Genomic DNA, 14,610 nt, shown 5'->3' on the forward strand with positions numbered 1-14,610 from the left:
ACTGGGCAAATTTCACTTCAATAAGCAGCCCGGAAGAACTTTTAGATAAAACTGTTACCAAGTTTTGAGCAAATAAATTACGTTTAAAAACGTTCCTGGGTGACATTCTTACAATACAATTACTTGACTTATGCAAGCCCAAATACACATCAGCAGGTTCCAATAGGTAAGAAAAATTGGTTTTGCATAATATTGCGAAACAAAACGCCAGATAATGTCTCCTAATAGGTGCCATTTTGGGGTACTTATACACACACCATAAAAATATGTATGTTGAAGCACAGTACGTCTGACTACGGTAGCCGTAATGCTCCAGTAATCTATCAAGCGGTGCGGCTTCGTAGCTCACCAAAGTCGTACTAAAAAATGTAGACAGATTTTTGAGTGCCGTGTGTAATGTTCTATATTCTCAAAGAAACATCAAAGTTTTGGTTTCGCTTTCTGACGTGTACTTGCTTGCGTCATTTATTGAACAGGCGTCAGTCAACATGCAGTCCACACGTATCTATTATGTGTGACTGCCATCTACTGGACACACTTACGTTAACAAAATGTATCAAATAAAATTGTTTCGAGGTTAGTAAGCGCAAACAGAATTGGTAAACTTCCTTGTTCTGTTTAGTTCAGTTCAGTTTCATATCAGTAATTGTGGTTCTTTGGTCAAAATGTTGCATAGATTATGTAAGAAAAGTTTGTTTTGTATAATTGTGAAACAAAACTCCAGATAATATGTCTCCCAATAGGTGCCATTTTGGGATCCTTATACACACACCATAATAGGGGTGTAACGGTACGTGTGTTTGTATTGAACCGTTTCGGTACGGGGGTTCCGGTTCGGTTCGGAGGTGTACCGAACGAGTTTCCACACGGACAAATTAAGTAACGTAACACATGTTGTGTAAACAATGCACACCGAGGCACAACACACGGTATGCCAGCAGCTAACGGGCTACGATAGGCTGACCATACGTCCTCTTTTCACCGGACATGTCCTCTTTTGCGGAGCTTTCAGGGCGGAGTTTCTTAAATGCTTCGAATGTCCGGCATTTTGAGTTAGGGTTGCGTGTATTTTCAATGTACGTTCAGGGTTAAGAAGGGGTTAAAAACAAAACAAATTGTGGAGGTGTGCGCAGCAGCATTCGTGAGGGAGGGGCAGAGAGAGAGAGCGAGAGAGTTATGATAAATGCGCATGCGTCGCCAGGTTCTGCTTTTTATCCATAGATTTATCAGATTTAATTTTTTATTATCTATAGCAGGGGTGTCAAAAGTGTGCCCCGGAGGCCATTTGCGGCCCACTGCTAATGTTTTAAAGGCCCACGGCACATTCTAAAAATACTGTTAAAATAAACAAAAACATAGCAAAAGTGAAATAAAAAAGCTTAAAGGTTAAATGTAATTTAGAAAAAGTTGCAATGTTGACTAATAAAACAAAGCTGTTTTTTTGCTCAAAACATAATATTGAATCAAAATCAATGCTATTATGAATTATTGACCTATCCAAGGTTCCGATTACTTCACATCAAATATTCCACTAAGAAAAAATATTTTTGGTGGAAGATTTTACAAATTTGGTAAATAAATAACCCAAAAATTTATATTTTGTTGTTTTCTTACTGTACCGAAAATGAACCGAACCGTGACCTCTAAACCGAGGTACGTACCAAACTGAAATTTTTGTGTACCGTTAAGCCCCTACACCATAATAATATCTCTTGTGTGACTGCCATGTGCTGGACACTTACGTTAACAAAATGGACCAAAGAAAATTGCTTCGAGGTCGGTAAGCGCAACCAGAATTGATACATACATAAGGCGCACCGGGTTATAAGTCGCACTGTCGGTTTTTGTTTTCCCTATAGTCCGAAAAATATGGTAATTACACAATAACAAGTGACCCTTCAGGCACACACACGCACGCACACACACACACACACACACACACACACACACATTCACACACACACACCAACCTGTGGCTCAGTACAACATGAATATTGCTGCAAAAGAAGAGAAGCTGCAACCAAAAAGGAGTGTGTAACAATGGCTTGTTGAGGAGGACAGACACAAGAGCAGGACAGACAGAAGTCTCATTCGTGCAGGCACTCAAAGAGCTGTCACTCGCACACTCACCGCGTCATGGCCGCATCCGAACACCCGCAGCACGGATGAGGCCAGTTGCGAGAGAAACCTCTGAGTCATCTCGGCGCGTGTGTAAATACTAAAGCGCTACATCGCTGCTAACTGTTTGTAGGACAGGCAGGAAGACGGAGGAGTGAATCTGTGGTAACATTTGGGACTGTCCTACCTTCCCCTCGCCTGGCGCCTCCCCCTTCCTGTTGGCGGTGGCATCATAAGGCGGCGCTTCATGGAGGGGGCACCCTGATAGGCTGGATGTCCGAGAGGAGCTGGCAGAGCCGACTGCGAACGATATCATTGGCAACTTGTATCAAACAACAGCTGATAGACTTGCCTCGCTAGAAGTGACATATCACTGACGGCCAGTCATAATCAGTGTTTGACGGGCAGCCTCGCCACCCCCCTCCTACATGCCCCGCCTCCACCATCTGTCTGTTAAACAAGTTGAGATGCGGGTGTTTATGTTTGTGCTCCTGCACGTGTGTAGGGAGGACACAGTGTGACTTCTTCAAAGAGCAGGAGGATTTTTTTCTTTTTTTTTTTGTGTTCGTTCTCACCTGTTGCACAACACGGTTTCTGCTAATTAAGTTCATTCAAACAAATCCTTCAGCGTGTTACACGCCCACAAAAGCCAATGATGCGCGCGAGGTGTGCTAAAGAAAACAAAAAACGATTCACATCCGAATCGTGATTTTTTTTATTCATTCCGATTCTGAATTGATTCATAATTTTCCAGAATATATTTATTTATTTACTGTGGGAGGAGGGAATTTGCCCATTAATCCATGATCTCTATGTGAGACAAGAACACACGCATATATTTTCTGTATGTTCTAAATTCATTCACATCCGAATCACAATTATTCATCCCAATTCTAAATTGATGCATATCTCTCTCTCTCTCTCTCTATATATATATATATATATATATATATATATATATATATATATATATATATATATATATATATATATATATATATATATATATATATATATATATATATATATATATATATATATATATACACACATATATATCCATTAGGGCTGCAACTAACGATTAATTTGATAATCGATTAGTCTGTCGATTATTACTTCGATTAATAATCGGATAAAAGAGACAAACTACATTTCTATCCTTTCCAGTATTTTATTGAAAAAAACCAGCATACTGGCACCATACTTATTTTGATTATTGTTTCTCAGCTGTTTGTACATGTTGCAGTTTATAAATAAAGGTTTATAAAAAAAAAAATGCGCATAGCATAGATCCAACGAATCGATGACTAAATTAATCGCCAACTATTTTTATAATTGATTTAATAGATTAGTTGTTGCAGCCCTAATATATATATATATATATATATATATATATATATATATACAGTATATATATATATATATATATATATATATATATATATATATATATATATATATATATATATATATATATATATATATATATATATATACACACATATATATCCATACATATACAGTATATATTCATATATATATATATATATATACACACACACACACATCCATCTAAATATCCATATATATATATATATATACACACATATCCATATATATATATACGGTATTCATAAAAAGTTACACATATATATGCATATATACATACACATATATACATATATATACATACATATACATGTATACATATATGCATATATGTACATATATACACATACATATATACACATTAATATGTGTGGAACAATTTCCCTTGTGCATCATTAAAGTTTGTCTAAGTCTAACTAGGAAGTAGATTTTTCCAGGAAGCTGAATGTGTTATGTTGCGGCCTACAAAGTGTTTATACCCTAAATATTGTGCTTATCACACACCAGCTGTTTGATTGTAACAGTAATCTTAGTTGTAGTGTTGAAATCGCCATGTAAAACTGCTAATGCTAATACTAACCTGTCTATGGCAAATCTAATGTAAATTAGCATCAAATTAGCGCATTTTGGAAGAGCGGAGCCTTACTTTACATTCGAGCATACTTGCTTTGTTGGTGTTGAAAATTGCAACGTCACTTAGAGGGAGTTTGACTGAGTCCACCCTGAGTGGTAGTTTCCTTGAGCCAGTATTCCGGGACATCACGCGGAACAAAGGTATCGAAATATGGAATTGTTTGATTTTACGTGAAACGATACCTGGTAGTACAGAAAGATTTTGGTTTGGTCCCATAAAAGTACCCGTCCATACGTGGCACGATTGCTAAATGTTTTAAGTTAGAAGAAAAATACAGTAACTTAAAATGTCTGCTCTCCCTGGGACGATTGTATCTTTCAGCACTTGTGCTTTTCTTGAGTTGCTAAATTCAGCATAATCTCACTCCTCAGATTAAAAAAAAAAAAGGTTCTTAGCGATGTTGTGATGGTTCTATGCTGCTTTCAATTTGTCGAGAGCCATACAGTAACAAGTTGGTAGCGTGTGGATTTTCCTGGCTTAGTTCCTCAACCTTCTACTGTACGGATGAGATGCAGGACTTATGAAAGATAACTTTTCATAACTCAAAGGCAATACAGCAGCAGAATCTCATGCTCCGCATGGCGCGACACAACCAACGTTATTTGCATCTCATGCTAACTAGTTGTCATGGCTACTTGCTAGTGGTTGGAGGAGCAGTGTGAGCAAGGCGCCAGAAAAGTAGTTCCTCTGTGTTAGTCCTTACAATAACACTGTCGGTTCAGCCTGGTTCATGTGCAGGTCACGCCATGTAAATGGAGCGCCGTTGGAAGTTTTTAGATGTTTTTTAGAGCGCATTGTGAGCGGAACAGATCAATCCTAGTTGCCTGCATTGTTAGCCGCCTCGTATGAGCAGTTTTTAACTATCTAGAATTCACAGGAAAGGGAAATACGTGTATTCTTGTCTCATGTAAGGAGTGTTGGTAATGGACAACATTTTATTAAAAAAAAGGGCAGTTTTATAAACACATTAAGTGCATATATGTATGTTTGTATACATATATGTAAGTATGTATATACATGTACATGTGTGTGTGTGTATATATATATATAATGTATGTATACCTTTATATGTATATACATTTACTGTATATATACATATCTATGCATCCATCCATATGCACATACTATATATATACAGTATATAAACATATATATATATATATATATATATATACACACACACTATATACGTATGTATATACATGAATACTTACATATGTATATATATATATATACTGTATATAGATATGTATGTATATACAAATCTATATCTATGCATCCATCTATTTTCTAAATATTTTCACACATATATACACATTCTATATATATATATATATATATATATATATATATATATATATATATATATATATATATATATATATATATATATATATATATATATATATATATATATATATATATATATATATACATACACACACACTATATATACGTATGTATACACATGTATACTTATATATGTATATATATATCTATGCATCCATCCATTTTCTATATATTTTCACACACACACACACACACACACACACACATATATATATATATATATATATATATATATATATATATATATATATATATATATATATATATACACACAATATATACACATACTATATATATATATGTATGTATACTTATATATGTGTGTGTGTCTTTGTATATATATATATATATTAGAGCTGCAACTAACGATTAATTTGATAATCGATTAATCTGTCGATTATTTCTTCGATTAATTATCGGATAAACGAGACAAACTACATTTCTATTCTATCCAGTATTTTATTTAAAAAAAACGCATACTGGCACCATACTTATTTTGGTTATTGTTTCTCAGCTCTTTGTAAATGTTGCAGTTTATAAATAAAGGTTTATTAAAAAAAATAATTATAATAATAACTTTGCACATGCACATAGCATAGATCCAACAAAACAACTGTTTTAATAATAGATTTTAATCGATTTAATCGATTAGTTGTTGCAGTCCTAATATACTGTACATATACATATATATACACACACACACACATATCTATCCATTCATCCATTTTCTACACACACATATATATATATATATATATATATATATATATATATATATATATATATATATATATATATATATATATATATATATATATATATATATATATATATTCCCTTCTTCCTTCCCTCTCCTTGCTCAGGCAAAATTAAACAATATTGATGTTGATTAAAAATAGAATTGTGATTAATCAAAATTAATCCTTAGGAATCCAGTGATTCATCTGATAAAAATCTGAGTTGGTCAACTCAGACGTGCTGTCGACATAAACGGGTTCCGTTGTAGTGGTTGGGTTCTGTCATACCTGCAGGTTGGTCTACAGACTTTGACTGCTCCAGTAGATGTTCCTTGGCTTTGGCAGATTGAGACAAGACTGTGGCAAGAAGCTGTGAAAACAAACAGACACACACACACACACACACACACACACACACACACACACACACACACACACACACACACACACACACACACACACACACACACACACAGTAAGATTTATTTCCCAAAAATTATCACATTTCTTGGGACACTTCAACATTCAAAAATGAATACAAATTTTTTCAAACGTCCACATTTCTTCACCAATTCAACTGTTCGTTCGACTACTTTGCCCAGATTTTTCAACTGATTTGAACCATTCCACCATCAAAACATCTCAATAATTTAGGACTAATCTATTTTTTATGTGAAAAAATGTCCTGGTTTTTTTTCACTTTTCCACATCACTTATTCTAGTGAGGGATTTAAATAAAATCTTCATATTTACATTCACAGATAGGCTCCAGCGACCCCGAAGGGAAAAAGCGGTAGAAATGGATGGATGGATGGATGGATATACAAAAGCCCAAGGCTATGATAATGTGGCCCCCTAGTGGCTGTGGCCTTAAACAACTGAATTGAGCAGCAGGGTCAATCTTGTTTTTATTGAGGGCCGCTTTGTAATGATGGCTGCCCTCAGAGGGCCGCTTGTAACAATGAATATATTTAGGAATATAAACGTACTAATGGTCTCGTCACGCAATTTCCATAAGCAACTTATTTAGATCTTTTTTTCACTAACAGACTGATGGATAACTTGCTTGTAAGTCATAAGTCAAGGTGACAATCAGATATTATTGTATTTATTTTGGATACCCAAAAACAAAATACATGGAAAATCTTGCTACTTGATCAGATAATATTAATAACATATTAATAAACTTGGCTCTCCAAGTACCAATAATGACCAACAATAAAATACAGTAGCGTAGTAGGCCTAAGTAGTCATTAAAAACAAGGCAGAGGTTTTATTTACCAATTATATTTAGTATTTTGGCGACCGTAACATTACGCACAGTTTGAATAGTAACACTGTATTTGAAAAGAAAGAATATAAAACACTGTACTTTAATCAAGTGTACTGTTCAAAATGTGTGTAGTGTTACAGTGGCCAAAAATATTTAATATAATTGTTAAATAAAACCTGTGCCTTGTTTTTTAATGAATACTTAGGCCTACTACGCTACTGTATTTTTGATCATTATGGTGAGAGCCAAGTGTTTTCTGAGGTGGTACTTGGTGAATGAAGTTTGAGAAACACTGCCACAGAGTGAAATTTGACTTGAACTTTTTTCGCAAATTGAGTCGCCGCGTCTTTATTGTACAAAATGTCTACAGTAGGGAAGGGATTCATTGGCCCCATTCCTGGGGGGATCTGGCGTAAGAGGAAGAGGTGGGGTTAATAAATTTGCAATGCAGTCTGCTAAAATGACGGGAAAGGCGACTCTACGCAGCAATTGTCGCTGTGGTGTAAGTTGGAATTGCCACAAAACAGGTTTTAAAGTAGCAGTAGAGTAGACAAACAAGTTGACTCTATATTGAAGGTATTAACGTATATATCTGATTTATGACAGCAAAAGACATCCAAAGTTTGCAAATAAGTAGATATGATCAAAACAGTATCAATCTCACGGAGATTCCCGTGCCATTTTGAGAGTTAAGGAGGAAGCCAGTCATGTGATGCGTGACGTAGAGTTAGGAACCACAGATCCCTTCCCCATCAACAACAATGCCATTTAAGTAGACTTTGTGAGAGCCAACAACAATTATATTGGGAAAGTTATGATCCAGGACCTTATATTTTTGAGCCCGAACACAAAGAGGATGAGCAGTAAGTTTTAGAAGCCGAGTACTAAACGGATGTAGCTTTATTGAAACACTATCATCCGCAGCATTGCTAGGTGCTAAACATACAAACTAACTAGGGACGTCCGATAATATCGGACTGCCGATATTATCGGCCGATAAATGGTTTAAAATGTAATATCGGAAATTATCCGTATCTGTTTCAAAATTATCAGTATCGGTTTCAAAAAGTAAAATTTATGACTTTTTAAAACGCCGCTGTGTACGCGGACGTAGGGAGAAGTTAAGAGCGCCAATAAACCTTAAAGGCACTTCCTTTGCGTTGTGGCCCAATCTCTTAATATTTACGGCTTTTCACACACACAAGTGAATGCAAAGCATACTTGGTCAACAGCCATACAGGTCACACTGAGGGTGACCGTATAAACAACTTTAACACTGTTACAAATATGCGCCACACTGTGAACCCACACCAAACAAGAATGACAAACACATTTCGGGAGAACATCCGCACCGTAACACAACATTAACACAACAGAACAAATACCCAGAACCCCTTGCAGCACTAACTCTTCCGGGACGCTACAATATACACCCCCCCTACCCCCCACCCCCACCTCAACCCCGCCCCCCCTCAACCTCCTCATGCTCTCTCAGGGAGAGCATGTCCAAAATTCCAAGCTGCTGTTTTGAGGCATGTTGAAAAAAATAATGCACTTTGTGACTTCAATAATAAAATGGCAGTGCCATGTTGGCATTTCTTTCCATAATTTGAGTTGATTTATTTTGAAAAACCTTGTTACATTGTTTAATGCACCCAGCGGGGCATCACAAAAAAATTAGGCATAATAATGTGTTAATTCCACAACTGTATATATCGGTATCGGTTGATATCGGTATCGGTCATCGGCAAAAAAGCCATTATTGGACATCTCTAAAACTAATCATTATAAACCATAATAAAACAAACACTTACTGGAATATTTCCACTCTCGCTCGGATGCCGACCGACGAGACGCTCACATAATCCCGTTAGAATGAAGAATCAATCACAATCCTCACAAAGGGTTAAAAAAAAGTTGTCCCAACTAGCGTCTTTTTCGCCAACTCAGGGATGTGAAAGTGGACCAGCCTTTCGGTCCATAGCCACATTCGTCTACTACCAGGTGAGAGAAGCATGATATATAATCTAGAGTTTACTTTTAACAAGTTTGAGACAAAGCAGAAGCAGCCGCCGTCTTATAGTGTGTCAACAAAAGCAGCGTAAGCGAGCATTAGCTTACTGCTATCAATGCGCCGCTAAAATAGTCTGTCTGCGTTAGCACTTATAATAACAATATCACTCATATTTGGTTAATTTTCAGGTCACGACATATAGTATATTGACATATAGGAGTATTGTTGGCGCTTCTTAGATGTTTTGGGAGGGTTTTATGGGCCCAATAGAGGACCCTCGATCTGTTGAGTCAATTGTTAGCTATTTATTTACGATTTTCGAATGTATAAAAAAAAGAAACATATGTGTTCTTGTCTTGGTTAAGGATTGTGAATGATAAACAGTACATATCTTTCCAATGTTCGCATATTTCCAGTATGACTGATCTAATAATACGGTCAGAGTGCATAAGCGTTACTCCAGTGACGTAGAATCTACGGAAATTGCCAAAGATATTCAGAGTGGAATATTCAAAATGGCAGACAGAATTTGTGGCATTTTGTGATGTTTAGACAGTATTTTCACATACTTTGCGGATTGTAAATACAATCAGATATGGTTTAATGGATACAATGAAGATACAATAAAGTCAACTTGCTTTTCCATTATACTGGTACTTTTAAGATATTCAACACTCTACTGCTGTCTGGTGGCTGAAGCGGATAATGCACCCCCTATGCAATTTTTAAAAATTCTTATAGCCAGACCTGTGTCCTCGGGAAGGCCAGAGTTTTAGCCAAAACTTTCAGGTGCAAAATTAAACACCCAGGTCTGGCTATAAGAAGCCTGGGCAATTATTTTGACTCGGGGGGGCCAAATATAGAGAAAAAATTGTGTCTGGGGACCGGTATATCTGGATTTTTAGGAACACTAATACAAAATAATATCTGATTGAATGCTAGAAACGTTATGACAGACCGCCTTAAAAAACTGAATGGAATTTTAATTTTTTTTACTGAATGAGACACCCACAATGTACATGGAAATTAAGAATGTGGGATTTACAATATTAAGTATGAAGGATAAAACACTGAATATTGACAACATATGAACGTCACACCCCCTCTCGATCGACATATTTTACAATCAAGCGAAACGCAACAAACACAGCAAAATATGAACGCGGAGGGTAAAAAACAAAACCCACCTACAATCTGATACATCACTAAGCTTTAGAATATTGTTGTAAATATCTCCTTCCGCGTCTGTCCCTGACACCCACATTTCAGGCTGACACTCTGTGGAAACGCTCTCCGCCCACACTGCTTGGTGCCTCGTCTGAGATGCTGTGACTTAGATTACCATAGTAACTAATTAGATTACCATAGTAACTAGTAGAGATGTCCGATAATGGCTTTTTTGCCGATATCCGATATTGTCCAACTCTTAATGGCCGATACCGATATCAACCGATACCGATATATAAAGTTGTGGAATTAACACATTATTATGCCTAATTTTTTTGTGATGCCCCGCTGGATGCATTAAACAATGTAACAAGGTTTTCCAAAATAAGAGAACAACTTCAAATCAATTTATGTAAAAAAATGCCAACATGTCACTGCCATATTTATTATTGAAGTCACAAAGTGCATTATTTTTTTTAACATGCCTCAAAACAGCAGCTTGGAATTTGGGACATGCTCTCCCTGAGAGAGCATTAGGAGGTTGAGGTGGGAGGGTAGGGGGTAGAGGGAGGTGTATATTGTAGCGTCCCGGAAGAGTTAGTGCTGCAAGGGGTTCTGGGTATTTCTTCTGTTGTGTTACGGTGCGGATGTTCTCCCGAAATGTGTTTGTCATTCTTGTGTGGTGTGGGTTCACAGTGTGGCGCATATTTGTAACCGTGTTAAAGTTGTTTATACGGCTACCCTCAGTGTGACCTGTATGGCTGTTGATCAAGTATGCCTTGCATTCACTTGTGAGTGTGTCAAAAGCCGTAAATCTTATGTGACTGGGCCGGCACGCAAAGGCAGTGCCTTCAAAGTTAATTGGCACTCTGTACTTCTTCCTGCGTCCGTGTACACAGCTGCGTTTAAAAAAATCGTAAATTTTACTTTTTGAAACCGATACCGATAATTTTGAAACCGAAAACCGATAATTTCTGATATTACATTTTAAAGCATTTATCGGCCGATAATATCGGTAGTCCGATATTATCGGACATCCCTAGTAACTAGTATATCATGCAAAAGCGCAGATTCAAACCATTGAAATATTTTGTATAGTTCAAGACTCAGTGGCCTTGTGGTTAGAGTGTCCGCCCTGAGATCGGTAGGTTATGAGTTCAAACCCCGGCCGAGTCATACCAACGACTATAAAAATGGGACCCATTACCTCCCTGCTTGGCACTCAGCATCAAGGGTTAGAATTGGGGGTTAAATCACCAAAATGATTCCCGAGCGTGTCCACCGCTGCTGCTCACTGCTCCCCTCACCTCCCAAGGGGATGGGTCAAATGTAGAGGATGATAATTTCATCACACCTAGTGTGTGTGTGACTATCAGTGGTATTTAAGACTTACGGTCATTTGAAAACATCACTGCACATCATCATGGCAGCTACTTTCCATCTTAAAGATCTAAAAAAAATATTTAGGAATGAAAAGCTTAATTTGCCCAGGTCTGGGCTTTAACAATAAAACATTGCATAATTATTTGAAGACATAATGAGCCCAATTGGACTAGTGCACCCCCCAAATTCGTCACGTTTCATGTGTCAGGTAAACCATATGAATCCCCTTCCCTCTGCACGTAATCGAAATTCCTGCTTGTTTTATGGCGCCTACAGGCAAACGTGCGTGTCCTATTGTACCTTAACCCCCTCCGCCTGCGCATGGAGGATGTGTCCGGCACTTCCGGCACTCTGACCGCTGCCCGATGACCTCACGCTGGTCACACTGCCAGAGCTCCCCAAACTGCTGCGGTCTCCACCTACAAAACACACACACACACACACACACATACACGCACACACCCAAGCAAACATGCATTCATATGCATGCAACCGTCCAAAACAACACCATTGCATGCAAATGCATGCATGCAACACACAGATGGACGCATTCACACACACACACACACACACACGCACACACATCGAGTGGTTTAGCTGGTATCCGTGACAACGTGGTAGTCGGTGAGACTCTCCTTTGAAATGCACTGGGCAGCATGATGTGGCATGAACATGTCGGACAGGTGAGTGAATATGAACGACAGGACACACTCCTCATTGAACACACACATACGCACACACACTACTCTTCACTCTCTCATTCCTGCTCTAATCCTTCTGGAATAAAAAAACAAACAAAAACCCTCCATACATACTCACAAAGACCGTAGACCGATGCATATGGCTGCAAGTCCGACACATAAGCCGACTGAGTGTAGCTACTCTAAAAGATGGAAGGAGAGTGGAACATGACTTCCTGCAGGTCAAAGAGTATCTGAGGGCCTTCCAGTTTAAAAATAAGCAAAAAAAAAAAACACTGGATGGAGTATTAAAGGGGAAGTGCACTTTTTTTTTGGAATTTTGCCTATCGTTCACAATCATTATGAGACGATCTGTCACATTCACGTCGGGTTTTGTTTCCTTGGTTGGTGTTTGTTTCCTTTTGGCGCTCTTATTTTGGTTCCATTTCCTGGATGGCTCCCTGAGTGCTGTTTCCCCTCACCTGCCGCTAATTGGCAGCCTGGCCACACCTGTTGTCAATCAGCTGGCTGCTATTTATGCCTTCCTCGCCCTCCAGTCAGGGCTCGATGATTGTTTCCTGTCTCCTGTTATGCTGGCTTCCTGTTTCCTGTCTCCGGTTATCCTATTAAAGTAATGTTTTCCTGCGCTACGCCTGCCATCTCTGCATTTTGGGGTTCACCACCAACAGATTATGACACATTATGAGAGACAATAACTCACATGTCTTTTTTTAGTATTTTAAAGATGATAAAAAACGCTTGGAAGATGCGGCTAATGTGCGTCACCGTTGTAGCCTTCAAAGACCTCCATCAACGTTTTATGTACACACTGCAAGTCTACATATAATGTAGTAACAGACAACCTTTATAACTATGTAATATGTATTATACACACACTGCAAGTATGTATATATAATGCAGTAACAGACACCTTCATAACAATATGTAATATGTACAATATACACACTGCAAGTCTTTATAAAATGTAGTAACAGACACCTTCATAACAATATGTAATAAATATACACACTGCAAGTATATATATATAATGTAGTAACAAACACCATAACAATATGTAATGTGTACAATATACACACTGCAAGTATATATATGATGTAGTAACAGACACCTTCATAGCAATATGTACAATATACACACTACAAGTATACATATAATATAGTAACAGACACCTTCATAACAATAAGTAATATTTACAATATTTACCGTTTTTTTAAATCATTTTAATCAATACCGGGACTGATTTCCTCCTCCGCGCATTGATTCCCGTTTCCATTGCAGCACACGTCTGACTTCTGGCAACACGTGTGTTCCCACTTCCGCAATCAAACGCGAGCGTGTGTCCTAATCATGGCAGACTTGGTAATAGACAACTATTTTTGAACAAATTAAGATTTTTGAAGCTGAATATACTGAGGATGAACTACTGCTTCTAGAAGCCAGCACGAAGGAAGGCTGAGACGCCAGCGCAGACGGAAGCTGAGGTGAAAATGACTTTGGCGCTTTAAATGTGGAAGTTGAAGCCAAGTTAGTTAGACATAAATGGAGTGCTGACCCAAATAAACCGGGGAAAAATGTTCCCTGGCCAGCTGGACCAAATATAAACTGTCGATAGAGTGGGTCAGACTTTATATTGTTCATGATACACACAGCACGTCATGTGTGTTATTACAACTACAGTACACACGCTGTCTGGCTAGCTATGTGTTAACAAAACATGAAATAATACTTTACAGATTCTGTAATATGTTCATGTTTGTAATATGATTTTTCATGTTTTTCAGTCAGTACACAATGGTGTCATATCGCAGTGTTGTGCATTACAAATTCAAACGCGATTTGTGCTG

General features: G+C 37.5%; 2 protein-coding genes across 9 annotated transcripts in view; one reads left to right on the forward strand and one right to left on the reverse strand.

Annotated features, from left to right (window-relative positions):
• Nucleotides 1-14,610, reverse strand: part of caskin1 (CASK interacting protein 1) — a 275,600-nt gene that overhangs the window by 42,829 nt on the left and 218,161 nt on the right. For all 5 annotated transcript variants that reach the window (XM_062036952.1, XM_062036950.1, XM_062036951.1 and 2 more), the window contains 3 exons: nt 12,366-12,484; nt 6,517-6,598; nt 2,306-2,418 (listed from right to left, as the gene is read on the reverse strand). In XM_062036952.1, coding sequence (XP_061892936.1) covers nt 2,306-2,418; nt 6,517-6,598; nt 12,366-12,484 — 314 coding nt within the window. The remainder of the gene's footprint in view (nt 1-2,305; nt 2,419-6,516; nt 6,599-12,365; nt 12,485-14,610) is intronic.
• Nucleotides 1-14,610, forward strand: part of LOC133642635 (phosphoribosyl pyrophosphate synthase-associated protein 2) — a 327,925-nt gene that overhangs the window by 38,453 nt on the left and 274,862 nt on the right. The window lies entirely within an intron of this gene.

The sequence above is a fragment of the Entelurus aequoreus genome, linkage group LG25, assembly GCF_033978785.1.
Source record: "Entelurus aequoreus isolate RoL-2023_Sb linkage group LG25, RoL_Eaeq_v1.1, whole genome shotgun sequence".
Classification (NCBI taxonomy): domain Eukaryota; kingdom Metazoa; phylum Chordata; class Actinopteri; order Syngnathiformes; family Syngnathidae; genus Entelurus; species Entelurus aequoreus.